Raw genomic sequence first — 16,867 nt, forward strand, 5'->3', positions numbered from 1 at the left:
GTCTTCACACCAATATCAATACAATTTGAAATTGATTTTGGTTTGTGAACTGCATGATCAATGGTGATGAATGGTGTATCTGATGTCTGATGTGTAGTGGGGGGGGATCAGAGTAGAAAACACTCCAAAGCTCTTATTTTCAATTTATTGCAATCATGCCATTCCAAACAAAGCAGGGACCTAATATCAATTTTCACAAGTCTGTAAAAATACAGTACATATGTTATGGTTACAAAGTTACGAATTAACTCCCCATACCGCAATCCAGTTCTCTCACACACAAAGCACCCAGTTTGAAAACCTGATAGTTTGCCATATTACAAATATAAAGAATATGTGGGCAGAGAAATATAATACTTTGTAAACACTACATTGTTCCTTTCTTCCAGTAGGTGTGCTTGGTGAGGAATTTTCAGAGATGGAAAAACAGAATTCCAGTTCCATGAAGTCAGACATTTTGCAGAAATGGTGTAGAGCCCTTATATTGTGTACAGAGTGTGCCGCCTGCACACACACATTCCCAAACAGTGCTACCTGACACTGTCGAGGGACGCAGATCTCTGGAAGACTCGACACTGGAATGTTCACCGACCTGCCACATTCCAGCCACGGAATGCTGAATACGGTCATAAGCACTGACATCATATCGACCTTATTACAAGGTTATATGCTCAGATTAACCTCATATTGCCATTTTCTTTGTAAACTACCAATCTTACATAGACTCAAAGTTCAAACCTACTAAACCTTCCATTTAGTGTAGCTAAATGAGGGTGTAGCATCGTCCTCATATTTCAAACAATGTTATTCTTGCCTTTGATGATACATCATCCATTAAAACTGAAGAAATGTTGAAATTATCCAGTTTGTAGTTAGTGCGTGAGCTGATAGATGGAGAAACAGCACACTTAGCCAGTTAACAGTTTAATCAGGGAGTTCCAGTTTCATATTACCTTTTCCGCCAATGATTCACTCGCTCTCACACTTAGTAGTCCCTGCAAATCTAAAGCAATATCGATTAAGCAGAATAGAGCAATCATGGGAAATTCAACTTCTGCTTAACTGCTAAATGTCTGCATCTGTGAACCCATCTTAAGACACAAAGAGGCAGAGCTTGTTTTGTTCAATGGCTTTGTGAGGCTCCATAGTGCAACAAATTCCAGACAGGCATGGCTGTCGCATACTGTACACAGTAAAAAAAAATATTCTTGTATTTCAGACACTTTCACTGCATTATCATACAAAAAGCCAATCAAGAAACGCTTTCAGTTCCCACTTGAAGTAAATTAAACTTTGGGATTAAATGTTTATCGGTTTACTTTGGTGAACTCTTTGGAAGAAAAATAACATCATGAGTCCACTGCATTGGAATGGTCAAACAGCTCTTCCATTAAAAACGCTAGGCACCAGAAACAGTACAAACAGGGTAAGGAGGCTATAAGAAGGCAAAAAATTAAATAAAACTATTTACAGAGAGAACCTACGCACTGGGTTAGTTTACACACAGTTTTACCAGTGTTTTAGTGTTGCTGTATACTAAGTGGTCCATGACAAAAATAAAACTCCAATGTCCAATGCTCCTCAAAGGCCACTTAAAAAGGTTTTATACCACTGGATCAAGTTCATTGTTGTAAGAGTGCTATGCGCATCTCTAACCTACAGAGGGAGATGGTGATGAGGGAGAGGAGTAGTAATGTTACATGTGCTTGTGTGTAGAAGTGGTAGAAGTCAATGTTGTTTCTTAATTAGAGGTCCACAAAGTCAGAGACTGTACACTCAGGAGAAAAAAGGTACAATTCTGCACCTTTGTCAAAATCCTTTAGTTTCTGGATGAAGTGGTAAAGAGTCCTGTATGCTATGCTCTCTCTCTCTCCCCCTTCCCTCTTGTGTCTCACATCAAGGCAGGTCGTCTGACCTCAAGCTTCACCAATGGACCATGTGCAAGATGGTGGCCTTTGGCGTATCCCACAGTGCAATGCGCAGCCTGCGTTCGTTTTGCCTCCTGTTCTTAAAAACAGGTACAAGTGGATACTGACGTTTGGATATTTTGCATCGTGGTTATGGGTATGAAAAAAAGTAATGGTATCAAAACTGATAGCCGATTATATTTATGGACCTTGTCTGTTCATTCGTTGGTCAATCTCAGCTTGTATCATCTTCTCTCATTCCACAAATTCTGAGTGTTTTCTCCGTCCTTTGTGTCGTCCACCATCAGCGCACTGCATGGTCCATCTGTTCACGCCGTTGTCTGTTCTGACTCCGCCCCTCAGGGTGTGCGGGGCAGCATACTGCTGAAGATGTCTATGAGGTTGTCCAGCCCCCAGAGGTAGCCGTCCTCCCTGTTGCCCTCCACCCAGGGAGTCCTGTGGTCCAGGGTAAGAGGGGCGGGCAGGGGAACCGTCTTCCCAAAGTCGATCATCCACACCCGGGCCTGTCCCGACGCATCGTGCACAAACAGCAGAGAGCTGCCCACCACCTAGCAAGAGAACAAGTGAGGCAGGTGAGGTTAGGTGTGTGACTGGATAATATTACAAATTTGCAACTTGGCCAACTAGTTTGTTGTGAAATCATGATGTGTGTGTGTGTGTGTTCACCTCATGAGTCCTGAAGAAGTGTGATTTCTCAAGAACAGAGCGAAGTTCCTCTAGCCTCTGCAGGTACAGTTTCTAAGGGTAGAAAAAGAACAGCAGAATATAAGAATAGAGAAATGGAAAAGAAGTTGCAAAATGGAAAAAAAAAAACCTGTTTCCTTTCCTCACTGGCCTGAGTTAACTGTGACTTGAGTAAAGCTTTAAATATAAGACTTACACTTAAATACTCTAGACTTAAATAGAGTAGTATTCTTGCTGTTTTACATTTATGTAGAAATAAATTAGTATTGAAGTTGGATGAATTGGTCAGTGAACTCGGAACACCTACCAGGATCTGAATGTTCCCATCGACAAAGTCCTCCAAGGCCTGCATCACCTGCTCTCTGTGCTTGGTCTTCTTAAAGTTGGTGTTGCAAGTTCCATCTGCTTTCTGTTAAAAAAACAACAGCTAAACTGTTTATTTAATAGTCAAATACATAGACTATCTTGTGATTCAAATCAGTAACTTTTTACAGCTTCCTGAGTCCGGTACCTCAACAACTGAGATACAGTCCAGCTGAAAGTTCTGTTCATACTTGATGTACTTATTATATAGAACATGTTCTTTCACTGATAGTACTGCATGTAAGTTGTGTTTTGCTGAAACTGCAATGGAAAACTTGCATTGGAAAACTGCAACCAACAAACATTAACATAAAATTGATTTCCATGCGTTGTGTTTCGGTGATGTAACACTCAGCCTGACCGCTATAACTGGAAAATAAAGCCACAGTGGACCGATTAACCGCTGAAAATGGATCATCAGTCATTTCATTCATGGGAGAGTAATATGCAAATCTATAGCTATTGGCATAACCTGGTCCCAGTCCTGGATTTCTTTTAGTCCTCATTCTGACTACTCGTTCAGCCAAGAATTGTAATAGTCTAGTTGTTTGCCAATTCCACACCAGTGAGTGGTCTTGTCCTGTGTATGAACTGATAAATATTTACTCCCAATGTTTGGCACTGTTTGTTCACTTCAACAACACTGACTACTACAGCCAAGTGCGGGATGAGCCCCAGCTGAGCCCTTCTGACCTTAATGCCTTCGATGCGGAAGCCCAGGGTGGCTGTAGAACTGAGAGTCTCCCTCCACTGCATGTATCTGGGTTTGAGGATCCCCTGCTGGGCCTTCTCCTGCTCCGTAGGGGCCCCGGGGTCCACCGCCACCATCTTCTCATACATATCCTTCCGCAGGCGAGGACGCTCTCTGGCTTTACTCAGCTCCTCCTCTAAGTATGTCCTGATGGGAGACGGAAGGGAAGGGAAAGGCTTAATATGGCAAAGAGGCAGAACACTGGTGAGGAGTAAAGTGTGTGGAGGCTTATATGCGTTTAATGATGCATTTTCTAGGCTCACTACAACTCCCAAAAGCCTGAGAAAAGCTCTGATTATCACTATGAACTTGGAAAATGTTTGGCACACAATCACACATGCTTTCCAGACTCACTCACCTGCTGCCCATCTTACAGTCCATGATGGAGGGAGAGTCAAAGTCAGCCAGCAGGTCATCCATCAGGTTGTAGTCCTGCTCATCTCTCTGTACCACGCCGTGATACCCAGGCACGTAGGGGCGCAGAATGTCCTCCATCAGCTTCTGTAGGCACTGCTGCTCACACTCACAGTAACGCTTCAACAAGCGCCCGTACTCCCCGGCCTGGAAGTTACCTTGGAGACAGGGACAGAGAAAAAGAATAAGAGAGGAAAAGTAACATTTGGAGTGTGTACTATGCATGTGTGCGTTGACGTATATATGTACCTGCATGGCCGGCTAGCTGCACCCAGGGATAACGCTTCTTGAAGGACACGACGAAAGGGGACCAGTGAACCATGGTCTTCAACTTCTGCCAAGGCTTGTTCTGGAAAAAGACAAACATCTTCAAATCATCCTCTAAGAAAAAGTGTGACGTGGTAACACTGATGACAAATCTGAAGAACTGACTCACTAAAACAGTAGGAGAGTTTCTTCTATGGTCAAAGGCGAAGCATTAGGCAAGACACTGGCCAATAGAATGATTACCAATTAATGGACAAAGCCCTGCACATACCCGCACACCTCTGTAGACACTGGACAGACCCTCCCCCTTAGCCAAGGCCAGGTGCACAACGTATGTGACAAAGCCCATTCATGAAACATTTACCAAAGCCAACAGTGTGGTGCCATAAAACAGAACCCCCACTGTTTGAAACACTGCATGTGTGTGTGTGGGTGTGTGTGTTCGTGTATGTGCATAATAGTTATCTGTGTTGGGAAACACTAGAGCAAGGACAGTGTGCAACGGGGGCTTTGACGCAAGCGATGTGAGAGAAGAACATGACGTTGATTAGCTGAACATGTGTGTGGGAAATCAAAGCAAGCTGGCAGTGAGTCTCGGGTGAAGTTAGGTGTGTTGCATTACGCAGCAGAGGGGAGGGACCAGGAGACAGAGGTCTTACTGAAAGGTGAACAATGTTATTGAGAACTAAGGTTAGACAAGGAGAGAGAGAGAGAGAGAGAGAGAGAGAGAGCGAGAGAGAGAGAGCAAGAGAGACTCACACAAGGAGAGAGGTCAATTTGGTTAATCAAGTAGAAGAACAAGGGACCATAATCATAAAATCCATCTTTTTACAGCCCTAACTGACTGCTGGGAATTACTGTGCTGCTCCCTGTCCGGCCTATCTCTGCCATGTTTACATGTTTGCCTATCTCCCCTCTTCTCAAACGCGTTCTTTCCACAGCTGCTGTGTTGAAACTCTGTGTCACAATAAAACAGTCTTAATGCTGGAATGTACACACAACGGAAATGGTGGGTTTATGTTTGCCAAGAACAAACAAGCTTTATTTGAGCCAAATGAGGGCTGATTTGTAACTCAAAAGGTTTAAGCTTTTTACAATCCAGACTTTAACCATCCAAATTTTGGGTGTACTTGCATACAGTACTGTTAGGCACATGTAAAAAACATCCATAAAGTGAAGATGCTTTCAAAAATGATGAAATGAAAAGTTTCTAAACATCAAAAAATGTACTATAAAGAGCAGTCTACTGATACATTAATGCAGAAAACAAACATCTAAGACGTCATTTATATTAAAAAATCTAGGGTGCCAAAGACTTTTGCACAGTACTGTATGTTATGGAAGGAAAAAAAAAAAAAAACAACCTTTAACAGAACTTACCCATCATAACTCAACATTTAGGTCTGATGTACTCAATATCAGTGGAAAATTGCTACATCCTAACAATACATGTATACGCCATGTGAAAGTATCAGCTCTTACATCAGAAGTTTAGACAAATTTCAGGGCGGTGGGATGAATGTGTTTCAACACCGTCATTCATCCTTTGTATTTAAAAAAAAAACCATGCCAGATGACTAATGTATTTACGGACTGGGCCTTCAAGTTGTCAAACATTTAGACATAAGAGAGCTAGGAATAAGCTGTTCTGACTGCATTCTGGGTGTGTTGCTTGTGGCAGGGAAATGGTGAACGGCAGGTTCGTGCCGGCTTTGTCAGACAGCTGGTAGACGTCAGGATGATAGAGACAGAGAGAGAGAGAGAGTGAGAGTAAGAGCGAACACCAGACGCCTGTGACCCAAGCCTTCAATCTCATTAACAGATTAACCTCAACATAACCTCTCCCACCTCAGGGGAAACAACACACCTGAACATATTGAAAACCAACCGCATGCAGGCGTTTTACACATTTTTCCTAACCTTTCTATGATTAGTAGCACAATTTCAGTACAATTCTGACAGCGTTTATATTGAAAAGTCACACTGCTTCAATAGCTGATTTGAATGTCCAAGGTCTTGTTTTAGCTAGAACTATCACTCAACTTATCTCTCAGGATGTTTGTCATTTTGTTCAGGATTCCTTCAAAGGCAGCTCAACATACCAGCAGCCAACTTTGACCTTGAACACTGGTGAAGTTGAAAAACACAGTCTGAAAAAAACCGATCATTTCCTAGCCTTTTCAACATTTATCCTCTTTTATAGGTTTCCCTGTATAAGGCAGGACAAGAATATCCAAACAGAGCACTAAAAAAAGATCAGATTTAGAACAACCATTCCTCCACTGCATAAAACACAACAGGCAATCCATCTTGAGAAAGACACTCCAGCCTGGTCAGCACAGTAAAACTGTCACAACTTTAAGCCTCCAAAGTGTATAATTATGAACCTGGTATGTCAGATTCTGTTGCTCTGAATAGAGGGGGCAATGCACCTTAGGTATACACGTCAAACTTATAGGCCTACTATTTTAGTTTATCCATCAGTTCTTCTAAAAGAATGGGATCGTACTCAACAGCGAGGATACGTTTAAGCAATATTTATGCTAAAATGGACAGAACATTTTCGGCACTCCGGCCTTCGTCGGTGTCTGTGGATTAGAGGTCCACTTGTGGGTCACAGAGGAAACCTTTCAGTATAATCAAATTATATTCATATCAAGTAGGTTCTGATAAATTCATGTTTATGTGTATGAAATCATCTAAGTAAAAAGTTGATGTTTGAGGTAATGTTGTTACTGTAAACATCGGGCAGAGAGTCGTTCATAAAACAGTCAACACAGCAGTCAAAAAATAATCTGCTGAAATAACATCCGTTTGTTGTCAAAACACAAACCACAAACCAAGTTTAGCCATCAGACCATAATAACCCCTGTCTCTTTTTATTTAGCTATTATTAGCATCATCTCTCCTCATCCAGAGAAGCCTTCAGTGACAGATGGAAGTCCAGGGGGTTGACAGGAGAGAAAGGTGAAGCAGACACCCAGCCTCTCCTCTTTCATCTCTCTCTCATCCTCATGCTTTCTCTCCAATTGCTTCAAGCTGACAGCTTGGTGTGTTGCCTCTCTGGGGTCAGATGTACCTGCCTAATATTATCAGTCTCCACTAGGGCTGCACCGTTAAATCGCAAGACGCAGCAGTTGTTTTTCTTAGAAGTAAAGGTGTTTTGGAAAAGCTCTGATACAAAGCATTCTGCTGCTGCGGAGAATCCCTACGAGTTGCATGTAAGAAAATGTTTTTCCATTTCAATTCAAAGCATTGGCATCTCATTCTGTCTCCCCAACCCACATCTTTGAGCATTTTGAAACACTGAAAAGAAATTACACCACAACTGAACTTTCACCATCTCTTTCACCATGTGCCTTCAGTTCATTATTCTGTGTTACTTTGTTTCTAGCTAAGCTTCCTTCTCATTCCCCAATGTTTTGATGCACATTAATTTGCCCTGTTAAACTCTTCCTCTCCCCATTTTAAATATCATGGAGGCCCTTCTGTCGCTCCTCTCTACCACTTTCTGTCAGTCATGTTACCTCACATCCCATCCTGTGGTTCAAATGCAACCAATGTTTACAAACTGGAAAGAGTTATGTTGTTGTTTAGACACTTTACACTGTATGTCGGGTAATGGTTTTCAAACCATGAGCATTTCACCCCCCCCACCCCAATCCCCAACAGCTTTCCTTTCTTTTCCTCACTCGCTCTTGTCACACTCCCATCCTCCCTAATACTTTTAAGCCCATCCTCTCCGCTCCTAGACTTTGGGGTTGGAATGCTGGGAATGTCCTCTGGTATTCGTCATGGAGAAAGCAGCTTTACACACACACACCCCTCCACTGGGGCCCCTCTGTTGTTCACATGGCAACAGTAATGAGCATAGTCAGAGAAGCCATATTGACCACAAAAATGTTTTTTCCCCAATCTCAAACAGCACCCTCACTCACCTATCCAACAAACACACACACATTCAGGAGAGAGATGAGGCGTTCACCAGCATACAGTCCTTTTAGGACTAGACAATGTGACTCAGGGAAAAATAAGGATAGGACATTATCACCTAGGTCAAAGATCATTAAAGGCTTGATGCAGCCAGCATCCTTATCCTGGTGGTTGGCTTACTGGCTTCTTAACCCAGATAGAGAGAACGTCATAGTTACAGCAACACAGATATCTGTGCACACAGTATGGCAGACAACAACCAAATACTGTAGCAAGAGATTGGGCTATCAATCAGTTTACATTTGAATACCCAAACCTGGCTCCTGAATTTGAAATAATCTAATCTCATATCCTCTCTCTGAAGATCTGTAAGCATTTCATTATTAGCAAGCACATCCAACAGTCTGCGGTGGAAATAGGTTGAATTCAATCATATAGTCCCGTTCTAGTTCTTACCTGGCAGACAGAGCAGTAGTGGAGGAGCAGGCAGGCGCTGACACAGGCACACACAGCCACAGAGACAAAGCGAGAGCGCAGCCAGCACAAAATACTCCGCACCATCAGCACTGGGTCTCCCCAAGCCCCACCGGCTGCACCCAGGGGTGTGTGCCTCCCCGTTGGCCTAGTATCCCAAACAGTCATCTATTACCTTCTTTAACCAAGTCTAGCTTTAGCTCTCCATCTTACTCCAGTTCTTGTAGCTTAGCCTTTAGCTTAAACCTTGCTGTAAACAGAGGTAAACTGAAGCTCGAGTTGCCTGGTAAATAATCCCACTCTGTTATAAAGGTAACACTAATCTCTCACTTTCACGCTGACCTCTTCTCTTCGTCTCACAGGTCTTTTTTCACTCCAATTCACCATTTCTCCTGTTTCAACATCCTGTCACTCCTCCCTTCCTCTCTATCACTTTCTCAATACCAGATATCTTCTCCCTGGTGATCGAGCGTATCCACCGACCCCTCCTCTGTCATTTGTCTCTTTCTTTCTCCCAGACCTTCTGCCTGCTTGAACTCGTTTCCTTTTCTCTCCCTCCCCTGGATGATTCACCATCTCCCTATAGCTACTTCTTACTGTATCAACCACCACATACCGAGCCGTCTTTCTCTCAGTCCCACCTTTGTTCTACTCGTTTCCCTCTCTCGCTCTCTTCCCCTAATCCCCACTCAGCCTATCCTGAGCCCCACGCAGAGCCAATCTCTTGCCAGACTCCGACTGGCAGGATGGGGGCAGGGAGAAAGAGATGGTGCATCTCCCAACAGGCCTTCGTCTTCCTCTACCCTCCCAATGCTCTCCTTCTTTTGTCTACTTGACAAATTCCTCAGTATTATGCAACCTACAGAGGTGTGTGTGCGTATATATCTGTGTGTTAGTGACAAAGGAGAACCTGTCAGACAACTATTATCAGCTACAGGAGTACATAAGCACATACTGAAGTGTTTTCAGGTGCTTTCAGATCTACAGCAGAGCTCTTTCTCAAAACTAGTCTATATAAAACCACATCCCTTTCCCTCTGCTCAGCTCTTCTCTGCTCAGCCTTGGGTCAGTAGACGTACAGACAGAGGCGCAGCATGGCCTGCATTTGCGTGTAAGAATTTCTGCTTGCGCACGATATTCGCAAGCATGTGTAAAGACGGTGTGGGAGTGATGTGTGGGACTTTGTATAATGAGCGCCAGGGAAAACAAGTTTGCAATTGTGGATCATGTGAATTAGCATGCATGCATAGCTGAAAAGTTCACGTGTAGGCTACGTGTTCAAAGCTTCAGTGCATGTTTTTGTCTGCATGAGCTTTATCTTCTCTCGGCTTATCTTCATTTTCCTCTGTTTTTTGTTCCACCGTCTATGTCTCACGGTATTTCAGGGGAAAATATTAGGCTTTTGTTGCAAGGTTAAATGTGGGGGAAGAAAGCATGACACAGACGAGTGATGGAAGTTAAGCTGAGAGAAGTTTCATTATTTAGAAAATAAAGTGTACAATACAGGCCTGAGCAGGCATGTGTAGACATTTACATCTAATAACATTCAAATGTCAGGGACAGAGTAGATATTGTCAGCGAGAAAGAGAGAACGGGAGAAGAAGAAGAAAAAAAAGAAAAAAAGAGCACCATATATGGCAAAGATGTCGCCTAGCAACGGGCTCTGCCTTCAGCCCAATTTTCCATGACACACGCTGAACTCTGAATGCAAGATGGCATCAGCGTGAGTGTGTGTATCTGTGAATATGCATGTGCAGGCAAGTATCTGCTCACGTCATTGAGCATACAAAATGTAACTGGTTTGGCTGCGAGCTCACAGCGTGGCCGCAGCTTTCGAAAGTCAATAACAACACACACCCTCATTCTGTCACTCACACCATCACACCCCTTTAGTGTAGAGCCAACTACAGGCGCAGCTCAGTCGACTAAAGGGGACAAAACACGCACATTAAAGGGCCAATTCGTCAGCAACCACAGGCCGGTGTCATCTCGTTTGTTACGACAGCTCGAATGCAACGCCTCAGGTTGCTCATTTCCTGTCTGTCAATGTAGTAGCCAGGAAATGACACTGTCCACTGATTTGCTGATACAAATGTTTATCATAATCAAGCCGAAAATTAAGTTTAACAAAGTTATATCTGGAGGAAATGAATATTTGGAAGTGACGGGATCAGTTAACTCAAAGTAAAAGAATGACAGAGGGACAGAAAAGATCTGGACTGATATTGCTAAAATGGTCCATACTGCTGACTGTATTCAGGATGTTTGTGTAGACTTGAGGACAGTCACACACTGAAACGCATGCACACATGCACGTGGATACACACATGAATGACAATGAGTCACAGCAATATAATATACCAGTCATTATCTGTCATGATCTACTGGAGGCCCATCTCCACCTCAGACTGGTCATAAAGACATTTGGGTTTAGTGCAGCTGGTGTCTGTTATAAGTGTGTTAGAGAGTGTGAGGTACAGGGTAATGAGAGGATGTTAGATACCATGAACTTGGACTGGCATGAGTTCAAATTCTCTCTCTCTCTCTCCCTCTCTCTCTCATAATAACATGCCAAAGGAGGGTGGACGATTCACTGTGAAAACATAATTAGTCCTAGAATAAAATAAATGTGGAGTGCAACTTGTGCCATCTTTCCAGTTTTTGGGCTGTGCCATGGGTTCTGGGGTTTAACATCTTGAAGCATGCATGCCTGGCGGTGCCATCACCAGAGACACCTAGTCTTGACTTTCAGGATTCACACTCTGCCCAGAAAGAGAACTTGTGTTACCCCTAGTCTATTTCCAGTGGAGACATCCTGTTTTTAAGGCTCATTTCATTCCAAACACTTCGAGTCACAGTGCATCAAAGCCTCCTGACTCAGGGGGGGGAAACATCATAACTTCCTACTTGGAAACTTTAAATTGAGTTTCAGGACTGGAACAGACGAAAGAAAAGCCTTTGGGGCTTAAGGTCTAGACTGCCCCAAGAGCAGCTGTGCTAGCTGTACACGCAGATTAAGGAAGACAATTTGTATATTAACTGTAGCCTATATCACTGAAATGGCAACTCCAGTGGGGTGACAAATGGTTCAAAGTAGGACTCAGTGTTTAAAAATGCCCCTAAATATCAAGCTGAATTCTTTAATGAAAGCCATGTGATCATGAACTTTGGGAGTTAAAAGTCATAGAATCAATTTGTGGATGTTGGGGATCAGCCCTTATCCCCTCCAAATTGATTAGGGCCTACTTTTGTCATTTGAAAAAACACAACAGCGGATCATCCTTGGGAAGAAACTATCTTAATATCAGTGTGACCCAGTCTAAACAGCCCTTACATATTTGACCCTTGATGACCCTTGTGCCCTATGTTTTGATTACCAGTAATGCAAGTGACAACACAGATATTATCTACTGACATCTGACAACCACTGCCACTATGAGACTGAGGTCAGTATGTGAATGTGTTTGTGCATAAGGATTATTTAAATGTCTAAAATAAATATGGAAATGTGCATGTGTCATCATGTTCGTCCGAGTTATCTGGTTGACTAAACAAAATGCCTGTGTTCGAAGCTCTTACAGGATATAGGTTTGTTTACCTCTGGGTGTTCTGTAAAGTGTGTGTACAATGAGTGATGTGTGCACTCTGTGTGTGCATAGGTTTGTACATATGCACATCTCATTTACATGCATGTAGAGAAAACACTGCAAACTAATGGGCTTTATGTCATTACTGATGGCTACAAAATTGTACAGTGACTTTCAACATGTTACCCACTGTGGAAAAAATAAATGTTAAATGACAGATACATGAATAGCACACTCACCCCAGTCCCATCGTCCGGGCTGCCCAGAGACGAGAACCTGGCTGGAGACAGACTGGACTCGATGTCGCTTCCAGTGAAGTCGTCCTCGGATTCCTCGAAGGACGAGGCGGAGGACAGGCCGATGGAGGACGAGTTGGACAGCTTTCTCGGTGAGCGCATCAGCGCGGGGGAACCTCCGCAGCCGCTGTCCGAGCAGGGCGACTCGTCATCCGGATGAAGTTCCAAACACGACCCGCTGATTTCCGGTCCGGTGGTGTGGGGGGGCGAGGTCCCCTGAGGCCTGCTGGGGCTGGGGTCTCTGGTTATGATCAGCTTCGGGATGGTACCCGAGAAACACTGGCCTCCCGAGGCACTCTGGGCCCGATCGGCGTCCTTTCGGCTCCCGGATTCAACTGGACAATCGTTGCTTTGGTCACTGACCGCTTTGGGCTGACATGAAACGCTAATAAAGTCAGATTTCGTCAGTTCACCCTCCTCAGTGTGATCGTTAGTTATCGGCCGTCCACTATCCAAAGGTTGATCCGAGCACAAGCGCAGCGATGCCAAAGTCCACTCGGTCTCCTGTCCAGAGGTGAGCCGCAGGGCTGAGCTCAGAGTCCCCGGTAATTCCCTAACCTCAGACACAACACTTCCCTGGATGTTTTCTCCCAGTGGCTGGTTTTCCATGGCCCTCGCCGGGGGATCCGAGGCATGGTCTTCTCCCGTGGTTTCTGGCTCGCTACACAGGTCCTCCGCGCAGCCCGCTCCGCTGAGTTCACCGGTCCTTGTTTCCAAGCCCGACGCATCGGACGAGCCAGTCGTTGCCTCGTTGTTCACGGCTGGGCTGTCCGCAGTACCATACTTTAGGCCGGACGGGCTCTCGAAACCCGGGGCCGTCCGCTCCTCTCCGACCGCCAACACGCTCTCGTCCCTCGGCAACTTTCCCACTCCGTGATCGGGGCGCGTTTCTGAATCTCCAGCTCCCTTCACACAACCTAATGTCACTTCTGTTTGGCTGGTGTCTCGACGGTTCCCTTCCAGCCACGGCAACTCCTTATTTTTCATGTGATTCCTGTTTAACCGGTCACCCTGTCGCTTCTTCTCACCACTCGTAAATCTGCGGATACGGAGCCGTTTGGCTGTCTCGCCTGGTTTCCATTTCGCTTTGCCCGGAGTGGTAGTGGCGTGCGATAGACCGGAGCGAGTTTGGCCCATCCTGCATGCCGTAGTAGTGACCAAGACACACCCTCAATGAGCAGGCTGGGGTTGAAATCACTTGTGATATTGATATTATGAGTCCTGCAGTGTAACACATGAGTCATAAACTCCACTTATTGTTGTAAGCCTGGGAAAATCTTAAACTGGGCATTTCCTATCCTCTTCACATGTTGAAATATTCCATATCTGAGGGAGCAAATAAAAACACACTGATTAATACTTTACACACAACTGCATGAACAGCCTATTCTCATAAAATGCTGTTCTCTCACCTCTAACTAATCAGGCTGAAAATCTAATTGTAAATCTTATACAGAAAGAGTAATAGGTAGGGCTCCATATTAATAATAGCCACAGTAAACACTGGCCTTCATTAATCACATTACTTGGCTCAAGTAGTGCAATCAATCTGAACGGATCTGTGATTTATCAATTCTGACCTGCAGAGTCCTGGGGCAGGCTACAGACCAGTCACAAATAACTGAGTGTTAAAGTCACAAGTAAATACACTGGCATTAAGAAAATATTCATAGCAAAAAATGGTAAAATGTGATACGTATGATATAACACTACAGTAAGACACGTTGACTGCCAAGTAATTCAGGGTTTAAAGGAATGACAATTCAGACCAGTGTTATCCAGAATAATGCTGCCCTCCTGTGTTTGGACACTACATTTCTCAAAGTAGGTTTGTTTCAGTACAGCAATTTCATCTGGACCCTAATGGATATCTATATTTTTTTGTTTCACAAAAATACAGTGGAAAATACAGGGGCTTATAATCCTGCCAGTGGACATGAAATAGGGTCAACAACAAATACAGAAACCATACTGCTGTGCAGGAAAACAAAGCATTGCCGTGCCCAACATAAACTATTGAAGAAATGTAATCTGCATTGACTCAAATAGAGATACGACACAATACTCAGCCAAACCTATTCAATTCACCAAAAGGGTCCACCACATACGAAGATGCTCATATGTGGGCTTCAACTTCTATGTTTGGTCCTGGTGACAAATGGGACGGCATTGCTTTGTAAAATGAAAAACTGGAAAACATCAGGGCAAATAACACATTTTACTTTACGCATATAAACTGTTCAAAAACACCAGGTCAAAGGCAGCCATTCACAAATCCCACTCCTGTAGTCATGGGAATATTTTACATGCATATAATTATACATACTGTAAGTCACAACAACCCCAAAATGTGAAATGTCAGCTTTTTCCCATGAAAGGAACCATTCTGCTAGACATGACGAAGCCAGGCATCGTTGGAAATTCAATGTAATCTACATAAGACACGATGAGCCACTGAGTGTTTCACTGTCATGAAACCATCAGCATGGCAGCACTGCAGTAACTCTGCTGTCAGGAGGGAATGATCAGAGACAGGAAATGAGACAGGAAGGATAACAATGGAAAGAATAGCTCATAGTGTGTGTGTGTGTGTGTGGGGGGGGGTGTGCCCATACACACACACACAAGTTCATTCTTTTATAGTCAAAATCAAGCATGAGGAATTATGACTCACGCAGGGCTGAATGTAATTGTTGCGCCATGCTGACACCCAATGGATTCTTTTACACACAAGTGCACATACGCACGCACACACACACACATTAAGGGAAGTTGGTCACTCCATGGTCATCTAATGATAGAAAATAGCTAAGTTGATGTATGATGTCAGAGCGTAATGATGGCAATTACAACCACTCATCAGTCATACACAATAGCATACACAATCCTCTGTCATCTACCTGTTCAAACAGAAAAAACACAGTGGAAAACACTTGAAGAGTTTAGTTTCAAAATGATATAACCACCATTAAAAAAAGATCACACCCACTCTCCCATCTGCTGGCATGAGAGTTAAGCACACCATGGGTTCTACTGAAGCGAGGAGTCATCTTTTGCAACATTTGCTTATAAAACAGTTCCTGTTTTTTGAGAACAGAATAATTTATGCTTTTCAAATAGTGCATTTCAGGCAGCAAATTCTCTTTGCCAAAATGGATATAAATCATGTTGGAATGAAACGCTGCACTTTAAATTAGGCCAGCTTTGATCCTAGACGGATCAAATCAAGGAGGGTTTTATAACCCAGGGTTTCTTGGGCTTTGTAGATACACAACAGCCCGTATGGCCCTCATCTGAAAGGAATTTGTCTTATCAGTTTTCAGTGAGCAATAGGCTAAACGGATAACTTATTAAAGTGATAAAATAGCACTACTATTGGCTTCTACTGATCTCACTTCCACTTATGGGGACCTCCTCAAGAAACATCACCCCCAAACATATAAATCTTGACATAAGAACATACAGTAGGCCCGTTAAAATTCAAATTATGAGCCCAAACAATTAGTCAACCAAATACACCTGCAAACTATTAGCCAAAACTTACCATACAGAGCCTGTACCTTCCGCCTCTGGTGTGTGAGCAGCTGTGGCAGCTGGCACTGAGTGGTGTAGCTGTAGTATAAAGGGTGTGGAGGGGTTGTGCCTGTGCTGTGGCTTATCTGTTTAGCTGTGTGTGCAATGCTGCTAGTGTAATATAACAGCATGTGGTTGAAGTGAAAGAGGAAGCACTTGTCAAAACACTAGTAGGCCCTTTAACGTTACGGGTTGGTTGCTTCAGTTGACAGTTGAAGTGACAAAGCTATCTTAACGGGCGCGTACTCAACCCAGATGAGGGAAATGTTTTCAGCCCGAATCAATCGGTAGATAAACTCATGTGAAGTGACCAAAAACAGCTGGTAACTGAGCAAAACATTAATAAATGTGTTCTAATATGAATTACTTACAGTTTTATGTTGTTTCCACTAACAAAAGCAGCATGCAGTGAGTGAGACAATAGTGTGGGCTGCACGGATAGGCTGTCTGGCAGGTGGATTTAATAGTGCTGCCTTCAGGTGCTTCTTGTAAGCTTCCACTTCTGTTAAGTCGCAAATACAACTTGTTGCGCATTCAAGGCTTTTGTTCGGTATAATAATAAAATAGACCCAAATGCATATCAAGCATGCAATTGAT

The 16,867-nt window shown here is 43.6% G+C and overlaps 1 protein-coding gene across 1 annotated transcript; it reads right to left on the reverse strand.

Moving 5' to 3' along the window:
* Nucleotides 1–131: 131 nt before the first annotated feature.
* On the reverse strand, nt 132–16,357 carry itpkcb (inositol-trisphosphate 3-kinase Cb). Its single transcript, XM_071927929.2, has 8 exons — nt 16,242–16,357; nt 12,641–14,023; nt 4,390–4,489; nt 4,085–4,298; nt 3,669–3,873; nt 2,920–3,021; nt 2,595–2,666; nt 132–2,476 (listed from the first exon to the last, which is right to left on the reverse strand). Exons 2-8 carry the CDS (start codon nt 13,832–13,834, stop codon nt 2,267–2,269), a joined length of 2,097 nt encoding a protein of 698 aa, XP_071784030.2. The 5' UTR covers nt 13,835–14,023; nt 16,242–16,357; the 3' UTR covers nt 132–2,266.
* Nucleotides 16,358–16,867: the final 510 nt, after the last annotated feature.

The sequence above is a fragment of the Centroberyx gerrardi genome, chromosome 6 (genome assembly GCF_048128805.1).
Source record: "Centroberyx gerrardi isolate f3 chromosome 6, fCenGer3.hap1.cur.20231027, whole genome shotgun sequence".
Lineage (NCBI taxonomy): Eukaryota > Metazoa > Chordata > Actinopteri > Beryciformes > Berycidae > Centroberyx > Centroberyx gerrardi.

Coding starts and splice junctions, on each gene's coding strand:
- itpkcb (XM_071927929.2), bottom strand. CDS start 13,834: ATGGGCCAAACTCGCTCCGGTCTATCGCACGCCACTACCACTCCGGGC. Junction 3,022..3,668: donor TCCGCATCGAAGGCATTAAG/GTCAGAAGGGCT, acceptor TTTTTTTAACAG/AAAGCAGATGGAACTTGCAA. Junction 2,667..2,919: donor ATGGGAACATTCAGATCCTG/GTAGGTGTTCCG, acceptor TTCTACCCTTAG/AAACTGTACCTGCAGAGGCT.